At 30.1% G+C, this 13981-nt stretch overlaps 2 protein-coding genes across 2 annotated transcripts; one reads left to right on the top strand and one right to left on the bottom strand.

The window, feature by feature from the left end:
- Positions 1–8658: 8658 nt before the first annotated feature.
- On the bottom strand, positions 8659–11270 carry LOC107883490 (putative nuclease HARBI1). The gene is made up of 6 exons (XM_016803621.1): positions 11247–11270; positions 10016–10191; positions 9654–9801; positions 9309–9453; positions 9079–9226; positions 8659–8926 (listed from the first exon to the last, which is right to left on the bottom strand). The coding sequence occupies exons 1-6, from the start codon at positions 11268–11270 to the stop codon at positions 8659–8661; spliced, it is 909 nt and encodes a 302-aa protein (XP_016659110.1).
- Positions 11271–11401: 131 nt separating this feature from the next.
- On the top strand, positions 11402–12861 carry LOC107883489 (zinc finger BED domain-containing protein 4-like). Its single transcript, XM_016803620.1, has 4 exons — positions 11402–11554; positions 11765–12205; positions 12287–12601; positions 12679–12861. Exons 1-4 carry the CDS (start codon positions 11402–11404, stop codon positions 12859–12861), a joined length of 1092 nt encoding a protein of 363 aa, XP_016659109.1.
- Positions 12862–13981: the final 1120 nt, after the last annotated feature.

The following is a 13981-nucleotide window of genomic DNA, read 5'->3' as shown; positions in this document are numbered from 1 at the left end:
GACTTGCCCCTATTTTTGTTGACACAATTTAATCAGTGGCGGCTCGTGGGATTCACTTAGGATGGTGCACAAGAAATGTATAAGATCCCTATGTAAGATGGCAAAAATATTAATTTTGTTATAGGTGCATACCAAAATAATGTACTTACCTATCTAAATTAATTTTTTTTAATCTTTTTACCACATTAAAATATAAATGAATTAGAAAAAATAACTAAATTGGTTATTATTGACTTATCATGTATGAACATAAACACAATATCTTAGTAATTATAATTTATTATTAGAGCTGTAAAATTACTACGAATTATGATTAATATTATATACAATTAATCAGTTACATTTTTATAAACTAAATCTATACGTCTATCTTTTTTTTTTGTACTAACACTTAATAACTTCTTCGTTAAAATAAGATATTTCATTTATCATGCTTTTTTGAATAGACAACATAGCTAATGCATTTAGTCTTTCTTCTACCATTGTATTTCTAAGAAATTTTTTAATTATTTTAAGAGTTGAGAAAGACCTCTCTGCTTCTGCCGATGTCATTGGAATTGTTTTAATTATTAATATAAGTTTGAATGATTCTGAAAACACTGACTGAAAATTGTTGTCAATAATATATTTTAATAAATTTACTAACCTTCTTGACACGTCACGAAAATCAATTCGCCTATATATTAATTTTAATTCAGTTTCAAGTTTGTTGTTACACAGGATAAAATTAAATTATTCTGTTGAAATATTGTTGTGGGAAATGTTTTTCGTATGAAGGAAAATTCGAGAATATAGGTAAATAAATAAGAAGCAAATAAATTATCTTTGTACTCAAACCAGTTTTGAACGCTATTAATAATAACATAACATACATTCTTTGAAGCTGCATTCCTTGAAACATTTTGTCGTTTGATATTTTTCTTTTGGACGTTAAAACGTCATCAGACGTTTAGTTTAAATTATTTCTTTCATTTTGAATGTTTTCTATGTGTTTATTGCGCCACCAACTTGAAATAGGTCAACAATTCGTTTTTATAATTGGTTGTATAAAATGTCAACGTGTGGCTTTAAACGATGAAATACATTAAACCAAAATATAATTATATTATCATTTAGCAATCGACGTAATGCGCCTGCTTGATTAATTGCAATGTTTTGGTTGAAAGTACCTATTTTCAATCTTTTCGGAACATTCTACAATTGATTCATGATTTTCATGAATAGTGTTAATTATACGACTTTTAAAGTTCCACTTAGTATTTGAAAAACGTAGAATTCTATGCCTAACGATTTTATCCAAAATAGCCACTCTTTGAGGGGAATTTGAAAAAAAAGTTTGGTATATCTGTCAAATTAGAAAAAAAATTCGAACATCACAGTTATGTGTAGTGGCTTTATTTAAAATCAAATTCAGTTGATGTGCATAACAATGAACAAAGTGAGCATATTTATACTCATCTTTAATAAGTTTTGGCACGCCAGAGGATCAGCCATTCATAACGGCGGCTCCGTCGTAACTTAGTGAAATCAATTTATAATAATTTACCTCAATATCTTTTTCATTCATAATATTATGCTTTCTATTAGTTCGTCTTCGTCAAGAAATTGACTTGAATCGGCTGAATTATCACTTCTGTCACTTCAGTTGTCTCTATGAACAATGTTTAATTCAGTCACATGATCAATAATAATTCGATCATTGTTTTCTGACACTTCACTAATAGTACTATAGGATAGGAAATTAAAAAATGAGCAGAACCCATTAACGATGAACCTTTAAGATATGTAATACATATTAGATTTATTAATAATAACATAATATTATGTTTCATTTTTACAGTTTTCAGTTTTTAAAACTAGATTCCGGTCACCTAGTCGAGCGAGGAGTCTATTGATAAGAATGTTATAAACAAACAATAATCGGTATTGCCGTCTTGACGGAATTGTACGGATGAGTGCAAGTCACGTGACAACTTATGATTAGTGGAGTGGGTGACGATGACTCGCGATATATATTATACTATATACCTACTATATAGTATAATATATATCGTATATAATACTATAGTACATAGCAGCAGCTGCTGCTGATCCCGCCCACTTCGTTGCCTGTAAGAAATAACTTTTAAAATGATTCTGATTGTTTTCAAACCTCAACGGCTCAACCGAAATGTTTTTAAATAATATTATTTTTTGACATGCATAAATATAAACAATAAATATATTGGAGTCCTTTTAGAATCAGCCATCATTAATAGCAGTTATATTATATAATGTATAACTTATATATTTGTACAAAAATTAACCGATTAATGAATTAATAAAACTTAGAAAAATGGCAAACGACGTATGATCAATAATCGGCTGTCACGAATGAACTAAATTACCAAACGCACAGTAATATACAGGGTGATCCATTTAAGTGGATACACTAATTATTTTGAAAAGTAAACCTAACCTAACCTAACTGTGGATGTAGAAGTTAAAACTTTGACACTTCGTCATAGAAATTAGAAAATATGAAGTCCATAACAAAATAAATAGGTATTAGGTATGCTATCAAGTATCAAAGATAAATCTTAAATCGTGGTATCAACATAACTAATATTGGTCGAGAACGAGCCCCCCTTCCCGCGCATCGAAAAGAACTGTGACGTAACCGGTAAGTCGTTCTCACTTCTCACCAGCAGAAATAATAATAATAATATCGGAGAACGGATGACGTCATTTTGCACAGTTTCTTATCACTAAGTTTATAGCATACCTATTTATTTTGTCATGATCATGATTAAATAAACAGGCATGATCACAAAAAAAACCAATTTTTCCTATCACTGCGCATTTTCCCCAGACATGGAAAAATCGATCATGCCTGTTTATTTTGTCATGGTCATGATAAAGACAGAATAACAAAAATATAATTCATAATTGATAATATCATAAATTCCTCGGGAGTTCGGTATGTCCAATAATTAGTCGTAAGTTTAATAAATGATTAGGGTTCAAAGTATAATATTATTGTAGCTTCTTACATGCAAATATTTATATAAAAAAAAAATGTATTAATATTAATAAACATTATATTGCAAATCAACTGTCTAGTCTAGGCAAATTGTGTAAAAACATTATAATACTACCTGTGTAAATATGTATTTAATTTTTAAATAAAATATATTATTTTTAATCTGGGATGGTGGCCTGAGTGGTTACTTTGTTGATACAATTTTTTTTTAACTTTCCTTTTAAAACGATATGACCATAATATAAAATAAGTTCTGTTGCCTTCCAGTGATCAATATCATCCACAGATCCTGGCAATCTAGCAAATTCTGATGGCATATAACTTCTCAAATTTAAAATACTCTTCTTTATATCATTCTTTAATTTGTCTAATAATCTAATATCTTTTTTACCCTTGACCCAAAATCTAATAAGCCTTTGTTACACCGACACACAATGCATGTTGTCGACTGGTATATCATGAATAATATTTATGGGTAATTTTTCTAATGGTCTGTACCCTTATGGTAAGTATCGTCAGTTTTATTTCGAAATTAATTATTTGTTCTCATAGGTGAATTAGTTGTTAAAAAAGTCTGGTGCTGTACAATATGATCTATTTCCATATTATATAAAGTATTATCAACATTTATACCATCTTCAAGCATACTTAAAGCATCTATTAAAAAATTCATCAAATGAAAATGGCTTTTCAAACTCATGAAATATTGGTATAGTGAACCATATTTTTATTGTTGGTAGTAGGTGGAATAAATGTTTCAGATATACTAATGGCATGAGATGTAGACGATGTGATGGGCATTATTAAATATCCAGTATCTATTTATTAATAAAAAAACAAAGCAAATTATAGGTAGTTTCTAGTACAATAGTTTGGAATACTAATTTACTACGTTACCTAAGTCATCACTTTCATCAGAGGAAGACATATTCAATTTTGGTTTTTTCTTGCTTTTGTTATTTAATTGTCAGTTTCTGTGGACGAATACTTATTTTTAACATAAGTATGCCATGCCTTGATAAAATTATCTATAAATAATGAAGTACAATTTGGAAATTAATAAGTTATTTATTTCAATTGAGATTTTTTAAAATCTAGATAAATTATTGTTTAGTTATTTTTAATTTTTTAAAAGATCTATTTGATAATACCTTGTGGAAAAAGTAATCAACTGTTTATTATTAATTTGCTTATTAGTTAGGTACCTACATTTATTAAGATTTGGCAACTATTTCAAATACCTACTCTTTTAAGTTAACAGGTACATCAAAATAAAATGCATATTATTAATACACAGACAATTTATCTGAGACAAATAATAAAAAGTATGTATTCCTGAAGTGTACCTACTATTAAGTGATTCATTTGTTTTGACTGTTTCATAAGGACATTATATTCTTACCAATTTTATTTTAAATAAAGAATTACATCTATGATCTACAAAAATACAATAATTGACTTTGGAACAAATGCACTTTACCAACCCCCTCACAATTTTCAAATTTTTTTTTTTCAAAAGACTTGGTTTTTTATGATTAAAACAATGGTGTAATTTTTTTTTCCCGGAAACTATTATTTTAGAAGTTATAGCCTTCCAAAGTTTGCGATTTTACATTTATTCACATGCGCGCAACACTACTATAATGTCGCGCGGAAGACCATTTTTGTTATTTTTTTGTACTTACGTATTCTAACCTGTTTAAAATGATGGTGCAATAATAATTTATCACCGATTTGCTATGCAACACCTTCTCAAGTGGGTCACAGGTTTAAGAAAATTGCATCTTTGTTGCACCGAGTAACCGTGCGGGGTCACTCGTTCGTTGCGCTCGCTCAGACAATTAAAAACGAAAATATCCCTCGATTTGCTGTGCTAATTACCTTGCTAACTACCTTGGGTAGGCCTCGGAATTAAACAAAGTTGTTAAAAAGCAGGTAGATGACCGACTAATGGTTACCTACCTATTAACCTATCTAAACTTACTAAACGGGTGACCTAAACTTTATCTCTATTCTAATATCTTCACAATATTATTCACCCAAAACTTGTTAAAATACGTAAAAAAAATAAAATTTGTTATAGGCGCTGCGCGTGGCAGTCAAGTAGCGTTGCGTGCATGCGCATAAACGTATAGGTAGTCGTAAATTTTGGAAGGCTATAACTTCTAAAATAATAGTTTCCGGAAAAAAATTACACCATCGTTTTAAGCATAAAAATAAGTCTTTTGAAGAAAAAAAAATTTGAAAATCGTGAGGGGGTTGGTAAAGTGCACTTTAGCCTTGACTTTCTATTTAAATTTTAAATAAAAATTAGTAGATTATATAACAACTGAACTATTGTCTATTATTGATTTATTATGCTTTTCATAGCAAGGTGATTTAGTAATTTATAAAATAATAATTTAACTTATTTGTTATTATAATATATTTATTATTATTAAAAATATAAATCGTTTTCCATCACATCACTACGCTGTAATTGTACTGTTACAGCAACTTGTTTCAGAGATGTTGAAACGTCAACATTTCTGGGATGTTTATATTATGTAAATTTAAAATATTTGTAAAACTAAACCGTTTAATACGATGTTTTTTTATTTATTTATTTATAAATAATTTAACGGACCTAAGTCCTTTATAATAATACATTAAGTGAACATTAAAAAAAAAAGAAACAAAAATAGATAAAATAATTATTGACAATTAATTAATTGAAAAAAAAAAAAAAAAATGTTAGCATTGAAACTTACATCATACATCACAACAATGTTCTGTAAAGGCTGGTTTACACTTATCAAAGTAACTACGTACCAGTACCACGAATCAGTGTAACTTTGATTCGAGCACTGACGACAGTGTTTACACTGCAAAAAATGTCTGTCCAAATAATTTTCATTACTATATTCTATTCAGAATAACCTTGCCCACTTTAGCGCAAGCGACTGAGCCGCCGGCAGCCGTCAGACCCCCTGGCGAAAGTCAGGAGCGCTGTGATTGGTCGTTAGTTGTCGACGGCTTCCGTCTAGTGGTGGGTCGTTCATGAACGAATCGTTTCTTTGGAACGAGTCCAGGGGGCCTATTCTTGAAAGTAGTAGAACGAATATCGTATACGACCCATTCTACTGGTAGATATTCTACTACCAACTAAAAACCGTATTCTTGAACGCCAATAGAATAGTTGGTAATAGAACTGGTCGTGCACGAATATTTTTCGAATGGTGCGGAACGGCAACGTCGCAATGCCGTCCGTTCATTGGTCGAAATTTGTATGTGCACGCGCAATTAGTGAAAATTCAAAATAATATTTTAATATTACGCTCTTTCACCTCTTTGTTTTTATAGCGACCATCCCTTCTCGGTGTCTGTGTCTTTTTGTGTTTCTTCTGTTTTTTATTTTCTGTACAATGGCGAAGAAGTCGATGACACCGTCACAAAAAGAAGCCTTGGTGGAATTTATGGAAAACAACCCCGATCTTAGGAAAGGCAAGTTTTCCATAAATTTTACCACGGTAATAGCAAAAAAAATGTGGGTGGAATGCCAAACATTGCTAAACAGCATCCCCGGACCGGCTAAAGAATGGCATGAATGGCGAAAAGTAATAATTGATAATTAATATTTGAAGTTTGTATTATAATATAAATATTGGTAAAACAAACAGAAATTCTAACACACGGATTAATATACTATTATTAATCCGTGTTCTAACATAAGATATTAAGAAAATATCTAAAATAAAAATATTTTACCTATAATCAAATATTACTGTAGGTAATTTACTATGAATATTTATATTTATTTTCTTTTATAAAGAATGAATAAATGTTCAAACAGACGGTGGGATGTATATAATATGTATACTTGCTTATAGATTTGTAGTGTATTTTAAATTTTTAAATAACTTAAAAACAAAATATTAAATCAAGGACACTTAGTTATATTCCTTATGTTATGGACTAAATATATCTAATTTAAATTATCACAATATAATACACCAATTTATGATACACTCAATTTTAATTTTTCTAAAACATTAAATTTAATATTCTTAAATGTTATTAGCAGCTAAGCAATCATTATTTATTAATTTGTTACATCATATTTTAAAATTGATATAACTATTGACAATGTTTCACTAACTTTCTATACAAATACATAATACCTATGTATATATGTGTGTGTGTGTGTGTGTGTGTGTATGAATAGAGAGTATATTATATATAATTGTATTTATATAAACATGTTTAAGAGAATAAATTTAAAAAAAAAATGTATGATCATAGACATGGCAAGACCTTAAAGCCAAAACAAAAAAAAAAAAACTGATATTAAAAGTGACTTCTCTGGAACTGGTGGAGGTCCTCCACAAACTGAACAATTAGATTCTGAAGAAGAGAGGATACTGTGTACAATAGGGGAAGTACCAATAAGTGGGGATCCTTATGTCCATGAATCGACAGTGAGTTTTGACCATCAGGATTCAAAAAAGTGTGTGTCAGAATTTGTTGATCCCCTTGATATGCCTGCCACTTCTAGTAACTTTCAGTAAGTTATATTTATAAACTATCAAATAAAAATAAATAAATAAAAAATAATGAATTATTTTCTGTTGTAATCTATCAATATTTTATAAAAGATACTTACAACCAGCACAAACATCACAAATTGATAGTGAGATACTGGATACTCAGCCACCCAAAGTACCATTTACCGAGTTGTCTCAACTGAAACGATATCCAATATAAATACATAACTTAGAAATGTGATATAACTTATAGGTAAGCTAATTATTGTTAATGTACTTTATATATAACAATGTTGTGAAGTTCTCAAAAGCAGATACGTTAAAGAACGCAGTTGAAGCCACTAATAAATTGAATGATGTATCTGCAGCCCGTAACTTAATAGTGGAGAGCTATTACAATGCTAAGATTGAGTTACTAAAAAAGCAAACTGAGCAAAATGAAAGTATGGTAATTGCTAAAGAAAGGAGTGCCATTGCTAATGAAGCAATTTCAAGAGCTTTAGCAATGATTTTGCCAAAAGATCCTTTAAACAGCCACACTACTAGCACAGAATAGACTAAATAATAAATGCTACTAGTACCTACACTAACCATCAATATTATACTTAACTTACACTATTACACTACTTTATACTCTATATCTAATAATTTAAATTTCACTATAACACTACTTTATACCAAATAATTTAAATTTAATAATTACAACTTCTATATACTTATCTATGATAATTAATAATTACATAATATTAATATAAAAATGTTAGGTGATAGCATTAATAACTAATAAGTAATAACATATTATAATACTGAACAACAAGTGTGTGTGTGTGTGTGTGTGTGTGTGTGTGTGTGTGTGTGTGTTGTCAATACTAAAACATAACCTTGAAAACTATTGTAATTATTAATTATATGATTTTTAAAGGTTATGTTTTTGTATTGTACACTTGTACCAAAGATATTCTTTAATATCTATGACTTGTACAGCATACATAGTACATACCTACTTACTGATTTAATAAATTGTGCTTATATAGGTAGTTTTGTTTAATACTTTTATATCTTAATTAGTTTATAATAAAAACACACTCATATAAAACATAACATAAATATTATTTAATTATTGAATAAAGTTTGAACAATTTGGTCTCGAATATGTCGTCCACTAGATAATTCAGGATTTCTTAAGTCGACCATTCCTCTATTATTCAATAAAGTTTCATCCAGTGTCTGATAAATACCAAAGTCAAAGATCTCATCTTCATCAACATCAACCAATGGCACGTTGTCTGTAATACACATGTTATGCAAAACAACACATGTGTTAATTATTTTGGATGCTTTATTTGGCGTATAATGAAGCACTCTATGTTTCAATAGACATCTGGAATTAACATAGGTAGGTATTATTATTTATTTTGACATATTACATTATATTATAGGTTATAGGGTCTAAGGTGGTTTTATTTGTACTTTAGCTTATATGTAAATTATTTTATTATTTATAAGTGTATGCACATTTCTTATATAGATTACCGAAATCGCATTTTCAGAACACCAATGCATCGTTCAATTGTTGATCTAATTGAACAAAATGCATTATTGTAAGAAGCTTCGGGGGATAGTGGAGCAGGATCCAAGTACGGAGTCATTAACCAAGGACGAAGGGCATATCCTGAATCACCTGATATAAAAAACAATAATTATAATATGTCAAACACTTAAGTATTAGATATTTAAGTTTTCAATGTATATTTTGAACACACCTAATAAGAAGTACGATGCATGACCATTTTCGTGAAGGTCCATTAGAAATGTTTTTAAATTGCTAGAGTTCCAAACACAAGCATCGTTCGCAGAACCCGGGAACTTAGCAGATACATTTATTATTTTTAAATCTGCATCACATATCTTTAAAGAAAAAAATTCACTAACCAATGACAATTACTAAATATTTTATTATTTAATCTTTTAGTTAGTCTTCCCAATTCAAATTTGTATATAGGAATCACTTAAAATCCACTTAATATTTATTTTTAAATTTAAATTTGACAAATGTTTTCATATAATATGTGTTGAATCCACTTAAAATAAAATATTGAATTACTTACCAGTTGAGTGTTGATAGAATGGTATCCCTTTCTATTTATATAAATATGCTCTGGGTACAAGTTGTCCTCAGTTTTAGGTGGCACAATTGCAACATGCGTGCAATCAATTACTCCAATAGTTCCGGGGAATGAATACTTATTGTAAAATCTAAAAATTTAATAAGCACTAATAATAAAAATTGGAACAACAGTTAATTATCTATCCTACAAAACATGTATATAAATAATAAGTGCCTATCTAACCAACAAAATAATATAATTTCAATGTAGGTATATTTAATTTCATTAATACCTTGTTAATAAATTGTTAGTATTAGGTACCTACCTACTGTTCGACTTACCATTGACGTGAACCATTTAGCTCCTCAAAGTTTCTGGGAAAATAAACATATTTTTCAAAAATACTTGGGTTATTCATAGCATTAACAAATTCTTCAATTATTCGGCTAACCGATGGTTGACTAACTGAAGAATGTTTATTTTCCCCAACATCTAACTGATAACTTCCTGCTGCTAAAAATCTCAGAGCTGTTAAAACCTAATTGAAAAATGCATGTTTAATTGTAATTACTATTAAGTATGCATTTGAAAACATTTATAACTTACAGTTATTTTATCTAAGAAAATATGTAATTAAAAATGTACAATGATATTAATTGTCTGTGTCAACTTGAGTTTTTTTAATTTATTATTGTAGTCTTATATATTTGGAATAAAAACAATTAATAAACATTAATATATTTATATTTAATTCAGAAAATCAAATTGATCCATATTCGTATCACGCACCGATTACAACGAAATACCGAATTGAGACCGACAAGATGCGGTAATCTAATATCACTAGTACCACCGTTCCCTGGTGACGTGGTCTAGTTAGTAGCTAGTTTAATTTTGTATTTTCGTTTGCATCATTCATATTTCGTACGAGTCCAGAGGGGGAACAAATCGGAATGATTGCACCTACTAGCTCTTTTTAGGTCCTATTAGTTAATTGTTCCACGTTTGTAATTTATACTAAATGGGTATTATACAATACACTCCGTTCCAATAGTCGTTAGTCGTTGCTACCTAATATAAAGTCCTAAAAAAAAATAGTACGTAAATAGACGTAATGACTGTGACGTACTAACGTGCAGGCTGTTGCCTGTTATAATAATATTATACAACACGTACCATTATATATTTATGGGACTATACAAATTTAAAAATAGCTCAAATCATGATGGATAATTTTATTATAAAGATTATAATCATTTCTTCCGTGGTTTGTTTATCGGCTAGTTCGTTTGACAATTATTATTCGTGGACCGTGGTAATAATTTTTTTTTCACTTATATTAAAAATGAGTAGGAAAACAAGTGATGTTTGGCATCACTTTACGACATTTAATAGTGAAACAGCTAAATGCAATTACTGTTCGGTTTTTTATTCTTTTAGAGGTGGTTCAACCGCAAATCTCAGTAGGCATTTGAAAAGAAAACATATTATTCAATATGAGGTTAGGAAAAAAGTTCGCACTGAAATGACTCACGATTTAGATCTGGAGGATAATATTTATGAGCCTAATACAATTTCCGTCCAGCAAAATACTGAAACAAAATCAACCGTCGACATCTTCATCTCTGACATCTAAAATAACAAATATTCCTCTTAAAACTTCTCAATCTCAAACACTAATAGATTCATTTATACCAAGACCACTATCTATGAATAAATCGCAAAAAATTGACGAGCAGTTAGGAACTATGATCGCAAAAGAATTTCAACCTTTTAATCTTGTTGAAAACATAGAATTTAGAAAATTTGTTAAAATGCTAAATCCTAGTTATTCAATTCCTTCAAGAAAAACAGTTTCTAAGTCTATCATACCACAGTTACTAGAAAAAACTAAGCAAAAAGTAAAAGCTAATTTAAAAAATTCGGAATACATCGCATTTACTACAGATGGCTGGACATCTTTGAACAACGATAGTTTCGTTGCTATAACAGTTCATTATATAGATAATATAGAATGTGTTTTAAAAACATATTTATTAGGATGCTATTATTATGAAAAATCCCATACCGCAATTAATTTATCTGAATTTATGAATGCATGTTTTAATGAGTGGGAAATATCAGAAAAAATAGAAATTGCCGTTACTGATAATGCAGCTAATATTACGAGTGCTATAAATTTAAATAAAAAATTGTGTCATATTCCATGCTTAGCACACACCATTAATTTAATCGCCCAAAGTGGGTTAGTGGACATAAAAAATGTTCACAAAAAAGTTAAGAGTATCGTAGAATTTTTTAAACGATCAACAAAATCTTATGTTAAATTGAAACAAGCGCAAACACAAATGGGTCCTCCTTTACTTAAGTTAATACAAGATGTTGCTACACGCTGGAACAGTACGTACGATATGTTTCAAAGGTGTATTGATATTAAAGAGCCTTTAATATCTACATTAGCGAATATTGGTAACGTCGAAAATTTATCACCTGATGATTTTGATATAATGGAACATTATTGCAGTATTTTTAAGCCCTTTAAAGAAATGACGGTAGAGCTAAGTTCTGAAAAAGGAGTCTCGATTTCAAAAGTAATAATGTTATGTAAAGTATTATTATCTCATATAAAAAAGAAAAAAGAAGAAGCCAATTTACCGTCTGCCATATATTATATGCTTATAACAATGGAGAATAAAGCAGAAAAAAAATTTGAAGGGATTGAAGAACAACCAGTTTTGACAGAAGCAACAATCTTAGACCCAAGATTCAAAAAGAGAGGTTTTAGTAAAACAACATCATATCAACGCGCATATCAGAAAATTATTCAAAGTATTTCAACAATCATTCAGTCAAAAAAAAATAATGTATCAGAAGACGAAGTAAATGATATTCAAGAAAATACAAATGAAAACGAACAGTTTGACATCTGGAAAGACTTCGATTTACAGGTTTTATTCTTATTATATATTTGAGTACATAACTTTATTTGTTTTAAAATAATATTCGATTTTTTAAAAAACCCCAGCAACTACAATTACCACTCCAAGATCCGAAGCAATTGTTGAATTGGACAAATATTTTAAATGAGCCATTGCTGGATAGGAAATCGGATCCATTAATGTGGTGGAAAGAAATGAAAAGGATTTATCCCAATTTATTCCAGCTTGCGTTGTTGAGATTGTGTGTACCCTCAACTTCAGTACCATGAGAGCGTATTTTTTCTAAAGCTGGGTACACTATAACAGATCGACGTAATAGATTGTCAATGAAAAATGCAGAAACTTTATTGTTTTTAAATAGTAATGTTTAATATAATTATTTTTAAAGAAGTTCATAATTTTATTTTGTATCAACAAGGTTGCGCTTTAGTCGTTTAGGAAGATTACCGGGGATAGTCAAGGAAGAGATATCATGCATGAGTGGGTTTCTATGGTTTAAGAGACGGTTGTGAAATCTTTTGTAGTGTGTTTTAGCCACATCTGCAACAAAGGGTATGGAGAGGTCGTGATGTAGTGTGTGGTTGGAAACGAAATATGGGGCTTTAGTGATTTGTCTTAGAGTTTTAGATTGATAGGTTTGTATTCTATTGATATTAGTAGGCTTTGCTGATCCCCAGAGCTGTATACCATAGACCCATATTTGTTTTAGTAGCATTTTGTAAATAAGGAGTTTGTTATTCACATGCATATGTTTGGAGGTCAGTAGGTGTCTTAGTTGGCGGCTACGATCGTTAAGCGTTAAACTTTTGGAGCGTCTATGAGGGGCCCATGTAAGCCGGCGGTCTAGGGTTAGTCCAAGGTATTTGAAATGTTGAGAGTAGGGTAGGGGTTGATTATTGAGGAGTAATTGTGGACAGTCTCTGGGGCGTAATGTAAAGGTAGAGTGAAGCGATTTCGTTTGGTTTAATTTTAGGCCCCATTCTGCGTACCATGAGGCTAATAGATCAAGATGGGTTTGCATAAATGAGGCAACTATTTCTGGGTCAGCGTGGCATGCAAGTAGCGCTTTGTCGTCCGCAAAGTCGGCTACTATTGTGTTTTGAGTAGTGGGTTGATCCGCGGTGTAAATGTTAAAAAGAAGTGGTGCAATAACTGCACCTTGCGGGACACCAGCTTCAATTTTAGAAATATTTGAAAAAATTGTTCCTGAGCGCACAGAGAAGTGGTGATCGCTGAGGTATGATTTTATAAGTAGATACAAGTATGAAGAGAAAATTGCTTTAATTTTATGGAGGAGCCCTTGGTGCCAGACTCGATCAAATGCCTGCTCAACGTCCAGGAACACTCCTGTGCATATGAGCTTTTTTTCAAAGAAAAGGAGATCTTATC

The sequence above is a fragment of the Acyrthosiphon pisum genome, chromosome X (genome assembly GCF_005508785.2).
Source record: "Acyrthosiphon pisum isolate AL4f chromosome X, pea_aphid_22Mar2018_4r6ur, whole genome shotgun sequence".
Classification (NCBI taxonomy): Eukaryota; Metazoa; Arthropoda; class Insecta; order Hemiptera; family Aphididae; genus Acyrthosiphon; species Acyrthosiphon pisum.
The sequence above is the reverse complement of the archived record's forward strand: the minus strand, read 5'-3'. Positions and strand labels throughout refer to the sequence as shown.